The 16,128-nt window shown below is 40.5% G+C and overlaps 1 protein-coding gene across 2 annotated transcripts in view; it reads right to left on the bottom strand.

Moving 5' to 3' along the window:
- Window positions 1-5,895, bottom strand: part of PSMB2 (proteasome 20S subunit beta 2) — a 33,411-nt gene extending 27,516 nt beyond the window's left edge. Inside the window, exons 1-2 of one of the 2 annotated variants that reach the window (XM_049618748.1) lie at window positions 5,696-5,895; window positions 451-573 (exon numbers count right to left, since the gene is read on the bottom strand). In XM_049618748.1, the coding sequence (XP_049474705.1) occupies window positions 451-573; window positions 5,696-5,786 (214 nt within the window). In that variant the 5' untranslated portion in view covers window positions 5,787-5,895. The remainder of the gene's footprint in view (window positions 1-450; window positions 574-5,695) is intronic. The other variant, XM_049618747.1, reaches the window with a different exon arrangement.
- Between the last annotated feature and the right edge of the window lie 10,233 nt (window positions 5,896-16,128).

The raw sequence follows: 16,128 nt of genomic DNA, 5'->3' as shown, positions 1-16,128 counted from the left end.
TTAATTAATATTATTATTATTATTATCATCTCATTTTAGAGATGAGGAAAATAAAGGCCCAGAAAGGGTAAGTAACTTGCCACATTAAAAAAAAGAATAGTAAAACCAAGTTCAACTGAGGTCTTTTAGCTTTGAGGTTCAGCCATACCTTAGCTCAAATAACATCCTCTGAAATACCTAACACTTAAAAAGACTGATACTACCATGTTCATCTCCAAGGTGGCCCTCGAGTATCAGTGTTATAATGGTTCTCTTTTCTGCTCCAGGATTTTTACAGAAAATCTTCAGGATCAGAAGGAGAGTCTAGTTAAGGTTTTAAAAGTAGGAAGATTCAAATAAAAATATGGCCACATTGGTCTGCTCATATGTAGAATTGCCAGTGGAGAGTATTCGTTTTTAGTTCAGATTTAAAGACAAATCAACCAAAGTTACATTCCAAGCATTACCCACCATTTCTCATCTTATAAAGTTGCACATTTTTCTGAATATATTCTGCAAACTGTACAGTGTCTCCAGCCTCTCCAACACACAGAAGTAAGATTTTTTCACTCATCTTAAACATCTTGTCATGATCTGCTCAAAGAAAAAAAATAGTGTTAAAAATTACCTCATCAGAAATTTACTGCTATCACACAGGAAGCCATAAATATAGTTTATCAATCACTATACTGAATAATTTTGCTAATCACTGTTTTTAGAAGACTTTAAACATTTTTTAAAGTTGATTTATTTATTTTGATAGAGAGAAAAAGTACGTGTGAGCAGGGGAGGGGCAGAGAGAGGGAGAAAAAGAATCCCAAGCAGAGCCAGACACGGGACCATGAACTGCAAGATCATGAGCCAAAATCAAGAGCAGACATGCAACCGACTGAGCCACCCAGGCAGCCCTGTTTTTAAAAGACTTTAATGGGCAACTATATTAATTACTCTCTTTCACTCTCCATGTTAAACCCATTGGTGTATTTTATTAAGGTCAATCTCAGTTGGAGAATATATTTGAAGGCCGACCATTGAAAATACAGTTAAATACATTTAAAGGCATCTGAAATGCAAAAAAACAGAACCTTCAAAGAAATTGAAGGAACCAAGCCAATGGCCATTATCTTTAGGTTCATGATTACAAAGCCCTGCAATGTCTCTACAAATACAAATGTTAGTTATTTTGTTTATACACACACAAAAGCACAGATGAAGAACCAGTGACAAAATGAAAATTAAGGAGCCCTCTTGAGAAAGAACAAAAAAAATCAACTGAGAATATAAATCACCTTAAAAAGTAAATCAACACCATTTCCAAAGCAAAGAGAAAATTAAAATGACTGCCAGAGCAAAAATACTAATGAATATTTTAACACTAAGCTATTTAAAAATAACCTCAAAAATCCCAAAAGTCTAATCTTATCTAGTTGAACCACATCCATTCAGAGTACACAGATAAACAAATACTCACATAGCAATTAGTGCCTGAGGAAGAAAACCCCATGTTCGGCATGTAGCTTCAGAAAAGGCCCAAATGTCCCTATCCCACTCTCACTTTCACTTTCCATTTTTCTTTTTTTTTTTATTTTTTTTATTTTTTTTTAATTTTTTTTTCAACGTTTTTTATTTATTTTTGGGACAGAGAGAGACAGAGCATGAACGGGGGAGGGTCAGAGAGAGAGGGAGACACAGAATCGGAAACAGGCTCCAGGCTCTGAGCAGTCAGCACAGAGCCCGACGCGGGGCTCGAACTCACGGACCGCGAGATCGCGACCTGGCTGAAGTCGGACGCTTAACCGACTGCGCCACCCAGGCGCCCCTCACTTTCCATTTTTCAAATAGTGCTGAATAATCTTCCCTGGGAGTCAGGTTTGAAAGCTATTTGAAAGCTTCTGAAATGCCAAAATACCTTAATAAGATTTAATGAACAAAATGCTACAGTCAAGTTATTTTACAAATGTTTGAGTTGTAGAACCGTAAGACTTCTTAGACTGAAAAAAAAAAATCACACAAACTACCTGCAGATAGTATCAAACTGCCTTGAAACTCCTATACAAACACTTTTATTCATTTATCATAGGCTACAGAAGACTGTTAGTTTGCAAACTTGGTCATAAAACCAAAAAACAAACATATATGGATATATTACCTTTCCAAAGAAAAAGGACCAGAAGAGTATTAGATGCCACTGGCATCTAGGTTCTTGCCAGTGGCAAGAGTATGCACAATTTTTATTTCTTTCTTCGTGCTTGCTACCATTTCTTAAAATGCCTATACTGGGGCGCCTGGGTGGCTCAGTAGGTTAAGTGTCCAACTTCGGCTCAGGTCATGATCTCTCAGTTTGTGAGTTCGAGCCCCACCTCAGGCTCTGTGCTGACAGCTTGGAGCCTGCTTCGGATTCTGGGTCTCCCTGTCTCTCTCTGCCCCTCCCCTGCTCGCGCGCTCTCTCTCTCTCTCTCTCTCTCTTAAAAATAAATATTAAAAAAATTAAAAATGAAATAAAATGCCTATACTAAACCTGCATCATTTTTATAAGAAAACATTAATAAGTTTGCATTATTTTCACAATGAGAAAAAAAGGTGTTCTTATTTTGGAAAGAGAAAAGCTTGTTTACAAAGAATTAATGTCACATTTAGGAGAAATGCTAAAATTCTGGGCAGTAAACTGTTCAATTTTTAAATGAACTTAATTTAATATAAGGCCAAAAGTGTTTTTTAAGCCTCTATCGTGTGTCCAGTGAACAGCAAAGGGAGATGTTATAGATGCTAATAGCTCCCTGAGGAAACAGCCTATGTAGCACTAGGGAATTTCTAATCCTTGACAAAGAACTTACAAGATCCACATACATGAAACAAAAGAGACAACAAAATGAAGAATATCAGTATACAATACTGAGAAAAGCCAACTGTACTAGAACCCAAAATCTTGGATTGATTGATTGATTGATTGATTTTAAGTAGGCTCCATGACCAACATGGGGCTTGAACTCATGACTGACTGACTGACTGACTGATTTATTTATTTATTTGTTTGTTTGCTTGTTTATTTTAAGTAGGCTCCATGCCCAACGTGGGGCGTGAATTCATGACTCGTGACCCAGAGATCAAGAGTTGCATGCTCCTCCAACTGAGCCAGCCAGGTGCCCCAGTAGACCCTGGTTATAATCTGGGCTCAGCACTCTGAACTTGGGCCCTAGTTTTCAAGTGTACAAAATGGTTATACTATCACTTACCCCTACCTAACTCATAGGTAGGGAAAACTGTACATGCACAATATTATTATACTCAGTATTAGACAATGTAGTTCAGATTACACATGATTTATGAATTCAGGGGAAAAAAGCACTCTGCGTGGGTTGAAGGGCTCTGAGTAATTTAAAAGTAATTCTATACAGACCAGGAGACAAGAGACATGAAATGTGGCATATAACCAAACCGAAGACTTGGGGCATTTCCATAAGCAAGCAATCTCTGGGAAACATCTTCTCTCTATCAAAACATCACAAAGTGACAAACCAAAAAAACAAAAACAAAAACAAATAACTGATTGGAAGTATCATTCTTACTTTATACTTGGAGAAAATAAATCCCAAAAGGTTACTCATTTTCAGCATTCTTGCTTACTCTACATAAGTTCCTTCATGAAAGATAGGGAAAAGTCCTCATAGAATTCCAAAGCTCCTATCATAAAACATTTTATACCTAGAAAAGACTATAGGAAAATTAGAATTAAGTGCAATTATTTCCAACTATTTTTCAAGAACTAACTCAAACTCATCTTTCCTCCATGCCACAGTGACCTTTCTTTTTTCTGAATACCCTCAGGCTTCGCTCCTGAAATCATTAAAAACTAACCTAATATTGACTACCTATCCTTCTTTTATCATACAAAATCATCTTGTAGTACCTATTTTCTTATTTTCTTAATGTCTTAGACCCCTGTGAGGATTATACAGAATACCCATAAAGGTACTGACTTCATTACTGTTCTACCTAGACAATACTTCCTGCTAAAATCACCTGTATATCAAAGGTCTTAGCATTCAAAATAATGGACAGATTTACTCTCAAAACAAGCTGACTCTTTTGGAAAGCATGATTTACAAATAAAACTTCTATAAACTGATCATGGGATTTCAAAAGTCATCTGACTTGAGGAATAATCCAATTCATACCATAGATGTCTAACAAGTCACTTTTAGGTCTCTCTTCTTCAAAAAGAACAGAATTCAAGCAAAGTCCCTCAGAGTTTTTTCCATCTCCCCAAGTGGTGACAGCCTGACAATCAGAAGCCTGTCACCTCTAAAAGCAGTGATGGGCACATACTTCCCGATTTAATCATTTTTCTTTCCTTAAACCAAAGATTAACTATAGCCTGCCTTCAAAGCTTTACCTAATCTCCACAACCTGAAAGAATCTCTTCTGAACTACCTAAAAACAATTTCTTCGTCCTCTGCACTACAGGACAAGTTTGCATTTTTATATACACAGCATAACTTTCTAGCTTATACTAGGATTATTTGTACACACATCTGAGTCCCTTATTAAATTGTAACTTCTTTTAAGATACAGGCCACATCTTATTCTTCTTCACATCCCTTCAACACCCAGCACTGTAATGGGCAACACAGGTACCCAAAACCTATTTGTCAAATAAACATTAAGCCATCTGTGCCGAAGCATAATACTCTTTCAACAGTAGCATGTCTATGATCAGTCATGAAAAGACACTCTTAGATTCAACAGATCAACAACCCAAATCTTTAAAAAATTATTAAGTACCGACTATGGGGAGACAGTATAGTACAATACTTGTGGGCAAAAGATCTGAGTCAAACTGCACTGGTTTGAACCCGGGTTCTGCCTCTTGTGGCCTTAGGCAAGTTTCTTAACCTCTAGGCCTCAGCACAAACAGCTGTTAAATGACGATATACTAATGTCTATCTTAAAAGTTTAAATGAATTCATGTAAATCATTACTTAAGTACTTAGTATTATCACTACTACCTATTTGTCATTGCACTAAGCATTTGCACCAAACTTTTTCACTCAATTCTCCCAACAAGCTTGTGAGGTTGGTATTACTAACCTGATTGAACAGATGAAGAAATCTGGGCACTGCGAAATAACTTGTACAAGGTCACAGAGCAAATTAAGTCAAAAGGCTCCAAACCCCGAACTCCACTAACTACTTAATACTTAAATACAAAGAAAACTTGGCCGCCAGTGCCCTGGAAAACCGGAAAAGGAGGATCAGGGCTGAGAAATGGAAAGAAACAGGCAGGGGGAGGGAAATGCCAAGTTTCTAGTCCCACACATAGTCTCAGTCTCCCCAGAATTTCACCTTACACCACCAGGAAACTAACCTCATTAGTAGCGACAACAACAGGAAAACTTTATCAAAGATTCGGGGGTCTAGGGACCCTGGTGCCCGGCAGGTGCTTGAACACATAAAAACTGAATTCCCACAGGCAACTCACCCAGCAAACATCTAACGAAGGCCAGAGCAGACCACTGACCTAGGAGCCTTAGGAGGAGCGAATGCCAAGGCCCTAGGCCAGTCTGCCCGCCTCCTCGTTCCAAAAACTAAGCAAGTGCAGAGCAGGGCACGCGGGATTCCACCTCCCAGTCTTCCCTGGTGCTCACCCAACCTCCTACGAACTCCGTCCGACTGCCCCCAAACCCAGGCCGGCCGGGCCTCCCCTGTTTCTTCTCACCGTCCTTCATCTGGACAATGCTGCTAGCGGCCACTTGGTCGGAAGCGACGAGGACATAGTCGGGGCCCTGGATACCGATAAGGTACTCCATAGTGGCGGTAGGCCCAGAGGACAGAGCGTGGGACTCGCCGGCTTCCCGGCCTCACCGGTGAGACAGCACGGCCGAGCGAAGATTTCGCGTGACACTAACCGCGCGACCGCCCGGGCCTCCGGCGCGTTCGGATGACGCCCAATTGTCGCGAGAGGTTGTAAAGTGGGCGAGGCTTTGGGCGTCTTACTGCGTTCGCTTTTGGCCTGGGTCTCACGCAAATCTGGCGTACGAGCTGCTTGCTTTATGTAACGTCCAGTTTATTTATAGAGTTTAAAACTCGCTTGGGAATGAGATCATGCGCTATATGTAAAGCTCGGAGCACGTGTGGGGGCTGAAATGGCATGCGTCCCTCGATGGCTCTTTCCCTTCTCTCGGTAAAATATCTCCAGAAACTCCTTTCTCTGAAAGCCAGGTTACAGAAAAATGAACTTGACGAGAGCCCTATTTATGTGTTTTACAAAAATAAAATATGGTTGGTTAAAGCTCTAAGCATGAAGAGTAATTATCAAAGATCTATTTACAGATATTCCAACTTCAAATTACATGCAATTGTTGCTTCTGGCAACAGCGGCTTGAAGGGAGGAATTTCACTTTTAATTTTAATCACATCTGTATTGTTTGAATGTTTTGCACTGCTCATGTATTATCCATTTCTTTTGAATATGGAACAAGCATGGCCATGTCTTTATATCTTGAAGTCATTCTGGGAAAAGCTGAAATATTTTATGATTAGTTTCTGACACTCACAATTTGGTCTTCATGCCAGCCCTACTAGCTTCCCAAGAAATGACAAAACAATTCCAATTCTATATCCAAGACAACTGTGCAATTCATTTGCTTCTGCAGAAATCTGTAGTCCTTACTCTCTTCAGAATGTTTCTTCCAGCTCTCTGCCTGTGAAGGAATATAAAGCCTGAGGAGTTAGGGGCAGCCCATCTATCATGAGATGGATGCCAGGGGCAAGTGAGGTCATTAAGTCAACTGTACTGCTGAGAACACAGATGCATCCATCATCCTAGAAAGATTCTTTTCTTAAACACCACTGTGGGGAGTCTCCCTCCCAACCCCCTCTCTCTTTGTGTGTGTGTTTTTTAACTGCAAAGAGTACACAGCTGTACTATATACACAAATCACAGAAGAAATGAAGAGTTAAATATCTCTCCTCCCACCAGGGATAACTACCCACTAGATGTCTGTATCCTTCCAGACCTTTTTTCCTTTGCACATACCAATATTCATTCATTCATTCACAAAAACTGCAGCATTCTGAATTGGAAAATCCAATTTTTAAAATGGATCCCCTCCTCGCAAAAAGCTCCAAGGATCTTTTAAGTTGTATCTTCACTCTTCCTCCCAGGACATCTCCTCTAGTTAAGTCACACTAGAGATTCTCTAACTTCTTGTTGGTATGGAAGAAAATAGATTTTCAAGACCCAACTTGTGCTATCTCACCAAGAATCAGGGAGGAAACTTTCTTCACTTAAAGCCTTAGAATAACTGAGTCTCAAAATTAGAGAAAGTGTCTGTAGAGGTTCCAGAAACAGCATGATGTAGCCAACTTTTTCGGTAAATAATTTCAAATATGTAGGTGAAACAGTATCTGTCACAAGTACTCAATGATGGTATTGTAGTGTGAAAGCTGCCATAGCTAGTACATAAATGAGCAAACATGGCTATAATCCAATAAAACTTTATTCACAAAAATAAAAGGTGAGGGGGAAGAGGAGAGGTGAATTTGGCCCATGGGCTATAGTTTGCAGAACCCTCATATAGTGGGAGGCCTGTAAATCAACACCTAACTCTGGTCCCAGCTCTACCTCTTCCAACCTTGGTGCAAAATTTATTAAGCCTCAATTTCCCTATTTACAAGAGGGACATTTAGAAGAGAGATTTGCTTTGTATTTCTTTTGAGGTGGGAAGGAGATGCAGGTTTGGTTGGTTCTCTGAGTATAAGGAACCATATCTAGATCTAGCTCCTTTGTGAACCCTGAGGAGTCTGGCAGGATCTTAAAGAAGAATGACTGCAGTGTACCTAGAGAACATGACCATAATATGGGAGGCTACCAGTTTTGCAAGACTCCCAAGTCCAAGCTTGACGTGGAAGCCCACAATCAGAAGACCCTATGAGCTTAGACCGTAGAGTGGGGACAATGATAGAGGGGATAGTAGAGGACTACTTCTAAATATTCAGGAATGTTAGTGTATTTGATACTGTTGATGCCCTGTCAATATCCCCTTTTACCTACCCATGGTAGTTGCTACCCCCCAGCTGCTATAAATGTTGGTTGATAACAACTCACAACTGTCCCTATCTTCAGAGAATTTCCCTCAACCATATGGGAGGCATCCTTGCCTGGGAGGGTAGGCACACATACCCACCCCCTAGCCAATGACTGATGGACACAAGGATAAAAGGTCAATTCTCATAACTTAAAATGGGATATGATTTGTTCTCCAGAGTTTCCCCCATGGATCAGTCTAAAGCCAGTCTCCAGCCAAGACCACATTCTTGCTTTAGGTTCCCCACCCCTCTACCCCAGCCCTAACTTGCTTCTGTTACTCCCTTTCTCCTGACAGCAGTTCCCCAATAAATGACTTGAAAAAAAAATCCTCATTCTGACTCTGCTTCTAGGAATTCAAGCTAAAATATTTGGTACCAAAAGTGATCCCAGAAAGCAGTCTCCAAGGGGTTCTGGAGTGAGAACACTCACCAGGTAGATGACAATGAGGCCACCAACGCTGGCAGTAGAAGGAATATTCACAGTCCCAGACCTGCTGTAACACTGCAATTCCTAAGACTTTCACCTGTGTTGAACTGGGATGGGCTATGTCAAAGACATTTTCAGTCATAGACAAGCTGAAAAAATCCATCACTAGAAGACCTGCACTACAAGAAATATCAAAGGAAGTCCTTCAACTGGAAATGAAATTACACCAGAGGAAAGCCTAGATCTACACAAAGGAATGAAGAGCTCTGGAAATGGTAACTCTGTGGACAAATAAAAAGGCTTTGTTTCTTATGATTTAAATGTCTTTAAAGGAAATGTTTTAAAGGGAGAATAATAGCAATGTATTATGGGGTTTGTAACATATTTAGAAGTAAAATGTAGGGCAAAAAAAGCACCAAGGCCAGGAGAGAAGAAGCTGGAATGTATTGCTCTAAGATTCTTATATTATACACAAGTATAGACAATAAGCAAAAGATGTATGCAATAAACCAGAAACAAACACTAAAATAACACAAGGTTATAGTTAATAAGCTAACAAAAGACATAAAATACTCAGTGAATAAAGGAGACAAAATAGGATAAGAAAAAAGAAACAAAAACACATGGGATAAATAGAAAATAGCAAGATGGCAGATTTAAATCCAATGATATAAACTATCACATAAATATAATGATCCAAACATTCTAATTCAAAGCTAGAAATTTTCAGATTAGATAAAAAAGCTAGACCCAACTATATGCTGTCTACAAAATACCCACTTAAAATTTTTTTTAAAGATTGTATTTTTGGGGCGCCTGGGTGGCTCAGTCAGTTGAGCATCTGACTCTTGATTTCGGCTCAGGTCATGATCTCACAGTTTGTGAGATCAAGCCCTACATTGGGCTCCATACTGAGCATGGAGCCTGCTTGAGAGTCTCTGTCTCTCCCTCTGCCTCCCCTCCCCCGTGCCCTCTTGCATGCTTGCTCTCTCTCTCCCTCTCTCAAATAAAAAAAAAATAAGTAAAAATAAAAAATAAAATAAGACAAAAATAAGCCAAGATTGGATTCATTCCAATGAACATACTTCTGAATGCCAACCAATGAACAGTTACACCCAAATAACCACACTTCTGAACATCCACGAGTCTCTGAATTCTATGCTTTTCCAAAACTCTAAAATCAGCAGTCCACTCTTCTTAGAGAAATTGTGCCTGGTCAGCCTATGTTTAAGTAAGCAATTAATTAAGTTTTGTAGTTTTTGTTTTAGATATTGAGTGGTGGTCTCATCTATTGACATATGGAAGTTTTGAATGGACTCTGAAACAGCATCAGGCTACAATATATGCATCCCTGCCACATGGGCCATTTGACCCAGCTAACTGCATGTTACTAGAGGAGTGTTTGATAAAGGAACATGCCATATGGATCTGGTCATCCACAATGGGAGAGTTGTAACTTAGACTTCTAGAAATCTAGAATAGGGGCATACCATCTTGGTAAAAACCGAGTGTCTGACCACAGGATATCAAATGACGATGTAACTTGAACTTCCCATTATGAGCTAGGTTCTGTCAAACCCACCAGGTCATAAGGTCATGTGGGCTCAGCAGTAATACATCATAAAATAGAAGTGGTACATTTGGGATCAAGTTTGAGCAAGTCCAGAGAGTACAACTAAACTGCACAGTCTGTCAGAGGTAATAAATCCTAACCATCACAAGGAGAGAGGACTGCTGCTACATAATGAGGACATAGAGGAATGTGTTTGGCACTCAGATGACCCACTGGGGCATTTTTTGGTACACCTATGCTCAGTTGAATTATAAATGTGCAATTATAGCCACCGTAGCCTGAAAAGTGTCTGGTGACCAGGAGAACTTAATCCTTAGAGACAAGAGTATAAATATATATCAAATAATCCCATTGTAGACCTCAAACTTACACAATGCTATATGTTGATCATATCTCAATAAATTTGGGGAAAAAAATAAATGAAGGTATGGATCAACTCACCAAAGAGGATCAACTTTCCAAAGGGGAAAGAGATCTAAAATGGGTTGTTCCAGAGGAAGATGATGAGTGTGAGTCACAGCTCATGAACCAAATACAACAACAGAGGCCAAAGTTCACTCCACTAACCCTTCTCAGAGTTAGTTTTCTCAGAAAGTATGACCAGTCAGGATCCTGGAGCAGCCATGCCTAGATGGAATGAATTTAATGAGAGCAGTAAGTGGAGATTTTTGGTAAAAGGGATGGACTGCAGAGAGATGGACTATCAGTGCACACACACCCCAGTCAAGTTGGTTGACAACAACTCACACCTGCTGTATTTGTCATCTTGGGCTACCACAAAAAAAAAAAAAAAAAGATGCCATAGACTGGATGGCTTAAACAACAGAAATTTATCTTCTCTCAATTCTGCTGATTACAAAGTCCAAGATCAAGGGACCAGCGAGATTCAGTTCCTAGTAAAAGCTTTATTCCAGGCTTCCAGATGGCTGACTTCTCACTATGTCCTCATATGGCCTTTCTTCAGTGCATGCGCACTGAGAGAGAGAGCACAAGAGAGAGCTTTCTTCCTTTTTAAAACTTGAGATATAATTGACATATACCATTGCATTTGTTTTAGGTGTACAACATAATGGTTTGATATATGTATACATTGTAAAATTATTGCCATAATAAGTTTAGTTAACATCCATCACCACACATAAATTATAATCTTTTTCTTGTGATGAGAACTGTTAAGATCTACTCTCTTAGCAATTGTCAAATATACAATATGGTATTATCAACCACAGTCACCATGTTGTACATTATATCCCCAGGACTTATTTATCTTATATCTCTTCCTATTCATATAAGGCCACTCATTCCATCCTGAGGGCCAAACCCTCATGACCTAATTAAATCCTAATTACATTTCCAAAACCCCATCTCTAAATACCATCAACTTGGGGGGGTAGGGTTTGAATATATTAATTTGGGGGGACACAAGCATTCATTCTGTAAACGCTACCCTTTCTTCTGGAGAACTGTCATATCCCTCAAGTGGGAGGCTGCACTCCACCTGAGTAATAACTAATTGACACAGGGATACAAAGGACTGTCTCTTGCTTCAGTAGGGAACTAATTCTGAGATCCAATTTATGCTCTAGAGCTTTCTTGCAGAATAAGCTGAAATCACATCCTTGCCAACTTTTTACTCCCTGTCTCATCCTGCTTCTCTCACCCTTCCTCCAGAAATGACTCCCCCAATAAACCACTTGAACAAGAATCCCTGTCTCAAACTCTGCTTCTCAGGAACCCAGAACTTTTATGTAACCTTAGGGAGAAGGAGAGTCCCCCAAACATTTCTGAAATAGAATTTGTTAACCAGAGTAAGCCAGTGCTTAAATAATGTTTATCTATTGTAGGAAAATATTCCACATCTTACATGTGAATGTTGTAAAATTCATACCCATTATGAGTGTATATCTTATTGTCATATGGTTTGTACCACACTTCTTCCAGTAAGTGGATTTACTTTGAAAAAGGTGCTTCTTCCATTGCCAGATGAAAGTCATCATTTTTTACAGCATTCTTTATCTCACTTTTTAAAAAAAATTCCAGTATAGTTAACATACAGGGTTATATTAGTTTCATATGCATAATATAGTGATTCAACAATTCCATACATCACCCAGCGCTTATCACAAGTGCACTCCTTAATTCCTATCACCTATTTCCCCCATCACTCCACTGACCTCCCCTCTGGTAACCATCCGTTTGTTCTCTATAGCTAAGAATCTGTTTCTTGGTTTGTCTCTCTTTTTTTCCCTTTGCTCATTTCTTTTGTTTCTTAAAGTGAAACAAAACTTATGAGTGAAATCATATGGCATTTGTCTTTTTCTGACTGACTTATTCGGCTTAGCATTACACTTTTAGAACAGTCCACAATTTGACAGGAAGTAGTCTCATGCTAGCAAGGCACCATTTTCTGGAACCATGGTTAATTGAATGACGATTCGCTGACTCAAGATTCTAGGTCTCCTGTTTCATTTGCTTCTGCCAGTTGTAGGCATTCAGTTGGCACATTCTGACTGAACCATCGGTGATGATAACTTCACCTTTGATTCTACCTTTGCCTCATAGACTAGTCACGATGGCCAACCACTTACATTCATCAGTTGTTCTTGGCTTCACCTCTCAATGCTACCTTTGCTTTCTTGATTGCATCCGACATATGCCAGCTGCCCCTCTGGAACAGGTCCTGATACTCCCAAGGTTTTGGGTCTTCTTAGACCCTCTTTGTATAAAACACCCTCTTCTATAGGCAAGTCAGATGTCTCATTCTACTCAGCCGTGGTGGTACCTCTGAGGTTATCCACCCCGACTGGGTAAATATTTCAAGTTCACTTTTTTGTCATCCTATTCTATTGGATATCAGACACCTGAAGTCATAAGCAGCATTTCTAAATCATCTTTAATATTTTTGTATGTGTATTACCAGCCTCTTATTTTTCTACAAAGTATCTTTCTATATCATATCGTTGGCCTTCATGGTATCTACTTTTATTTTAGTCTGGATTTTCATCTTTCCTCATCACATTTCTATCTAGCATTTTCTGCATCAGTTCAGGAAGATTCCTTCCAAACACATATTTCTTAAATGTCTAGAAAATGGTCTCTGCGCTTGCCAATGATGTTTATCATATTCCAGAAAACCCTGTTCCTCCAACTTGGATAGGCAGTGCAACATGATGGTTAAGAGCTTGTATTTTGAAATAAAACAAGCCTGAGTTTGAATCCTGGCTCTACCACTCAGGAGCCAGGACACCTTGACCAAGATGCTCAACTTTTTTGAGTCTGTTTCATTTTCTAGAAAATGGGCAATGAACATGATAGTACTTACCTCATAGAGTTGTTGTGAGGATGAAATGAGATCCAAGTGCTATCCTAGAGCCTAGTGTGCAGTAAGCATTTCATTTCATAAATGATATTATTGTTGTTATTTATTCACCATCTTCAAGAGCAGATGTTCAATCCCAGAGCTGTTTGGCAGTTATGCAAAGGGCTAAGCAATGCCCAGTATGAACTGTCCATCAGAGCCATCACCACTGTGGGAGGTGGATGTACCAGCACTGCACCATAAGTTCATTACAGAAGAGGTTGGGCCAGAGGGGAGCCAGGCCAGATGGAACACAAGGCACCAAACCAAAGAGAAAAGGGGGGAAAGCTGCCCATCAAAGCCTCAACCGGAGAGGGCAGGGGAAAAGGCCAGGGGTGGATGAGGGTGTATTTGGGGTACACAGAGGAAGGTTAAAATACAAATGGGTGAACTGTGCAGATTGGGAATGAATACCCTGAAAGGCAATACCCTCCCTGGCCCAAGACACCTTGAGGTAATAGAAGCAGAGCAGAGGAAAAGAGCCAAGACATATAAGGACCTTCCTAAATTTCAAATTTCCTCTCCTGCTTCCTGACTACACACCTGGGAAAAAAGAAGTTTGGCTTTCAGTTAGAAGACTTTGGAATGAAGCCAGTCCTGAGGAAGAGGCTAAATTGAAAATCAGGGACCTAGAGATGGGCAAACTCTGTGACAGGGTCTCGCACTCCGGGCCTTAGTTTCTCCACCTGAAAAGGAAAACTCCCTGGAAAATGCCACAGTTGTCCGCTATCATCCCTGGGGTGTGTGATTGGCCTAAAACACAAACATCAGGGCTGGCTGGGGTTTTCAGCAGCAGGATCCAGCATCTTAGAGACTGTCAGACAAATGACACTTTCCTGCTCCCCTCTCATTACCCCCAGGGACCAGGATGGTCACACCTGCTGATGGCCCAAAACACAACTCTTCCTGTAGGTCCCACAGAAGCTGACACAGCCTCAGTAGATTTTAAGTGGTCCACAATCAGAGACCTGCTGCTGCCTTGTACCATCTGAATCTGACAGCACCATGCACATCACTGGTAAACAGTTGTTATTCACCACCTATAATTGTTTCGAACTCTTGCCCAGAGACACAGGAATGGATCTAATGTCATTTAGAGAATTCCAGTGGCCCAAGACGCCTATAATATTCAATGCAGTGATTCTGGGATCCCATAAGAAAAGTTATAGAGGACTTTCAAGGACTCTGCACAAACATTATGTGTGCCATTGAACTTCTGATCCCCAAGGAGATTCTACAGAACCAGGAAGCTCAGTGAGCCTCTTTCCAGGACTTGGAACTGTAAGGAATTAGGACCATGTTAAGCCCTGCCTTACCTGTCCCTTGCCACCATTCTTTTTTTTTTTTTAACAATTATTCATTTTTGAGAGTGAGAGAGACAGAGCATGAGTGGGGTAGGGGCAGAGAGAGAGGGAGACACAGAATCCGAAGCGGGCTCCAGGCTCTGAGCTGTCAGCACAGGGCCCGACATGGGGCTTGAACTCACAGAGCGCGAGATCATGACCTGAGCTGAAGTCGGATGCTCAACTGACTGAGCCACCCAGACACCCCTCCCTTGGACCCATTCTCACCCCAAATCCAACCTTCATGTGGAGCTCACCACTAACTACCCCAACACCCACCCATGATACAATGAAAGTTGATGAGCCCTCTTACTTAGGGCCTTTTAATCTGATGGTTTCTCCTCCATAGCACCCCTCCTCTACACACCTACTTCCTAATAGATCTAAGGCTTGGGACTGTGAAGACTCGAGTAAGATGAGAATGTGCCCTGACCCCCAGCCACCCAAAACTGATGTTTGGATTGCTAAAACTCTGGGGTGAAAGCCCATCCTGAACCTGGTCCTCCTGGCTGCTTATTCTCTAAGAGCATTTGCTTCCCTGATGCTTCTCCTGCCATGAGGAAGTTTAGCAGGCCAGTTTGCTGCTGGCACATGCCACACTGTAGCATAGCACCAACACTAATGGCTGAAATAATCATAGTGACAACAACGGCTTGGTCTACATGCAGAAGGTACTTGTCATCTCCCCAGGAGCCTCCTGGCCTGGGGCTCATTTGTGACAATGTGCTTGGCCCCTGGCCCACACTGTCACAATTGCACACCAGATTTATCCGAATGGTTGACATTATCATTACTGTCATCACCATTCTTGATAACTATTAATTTATTCCTGAAAACTACATTTACTGAGGACAAACTGCATGCCAGGTACTGTGCAAGATGCTCAAGGAGTTACAAAGATCAACATCTTGGAGAAGAAGTCCACAGGGAGTGGGAAAGATCAAAAAGAATTCCAATATAGGATTATACAGACTGTCTTATATGGATATATTCCCAGTGCTTAGAAGAATATTAGACCATCGTGAGTGCTCAATAAATACGTTTCAATGAATATTGAATGAAGAAGTGAGTGGACAGATGAATGAGCATGTTAAGGGCTACAGGATATGAGAGTGGAGAAAGAGTAACTTTGTTGGAAAGAAGTCAAGGAAAGATTCCAGAGGAGGTGACTTGAGCTGAACTCTGAAAGCTGAAAAGGCAATAAAGTATACTGGTCAAGAGCATGAAGTCTGGATCTAGAATGCCTGGGTTTGAACACCAACTCCATGTTTTGGGGCATGTTACTTAACTTCTCTGTGTCTCAGTTTTCCCATCTATAAAATGCATTAATAATAGTACTTCCCTTACGATAGTACTTCCT

This window comes from Panthera uncia, assembly GCF_023721935.1.
Source record: "Panthera uncia isolate 11264 chromosome C1 unlocalized genomic scaffold, Puncia_PCG_1.0 HiC_scaffold_4, whole genome shotgun sequence".
NCBI lineage: Eukaryota > Metazoa > Chordata > Mammalia > Carnivora > Felidae > Panthera > Panthera uncia.
This window is presented reverse-complemented; position numbering and strand designations above follow the sequence as displayed.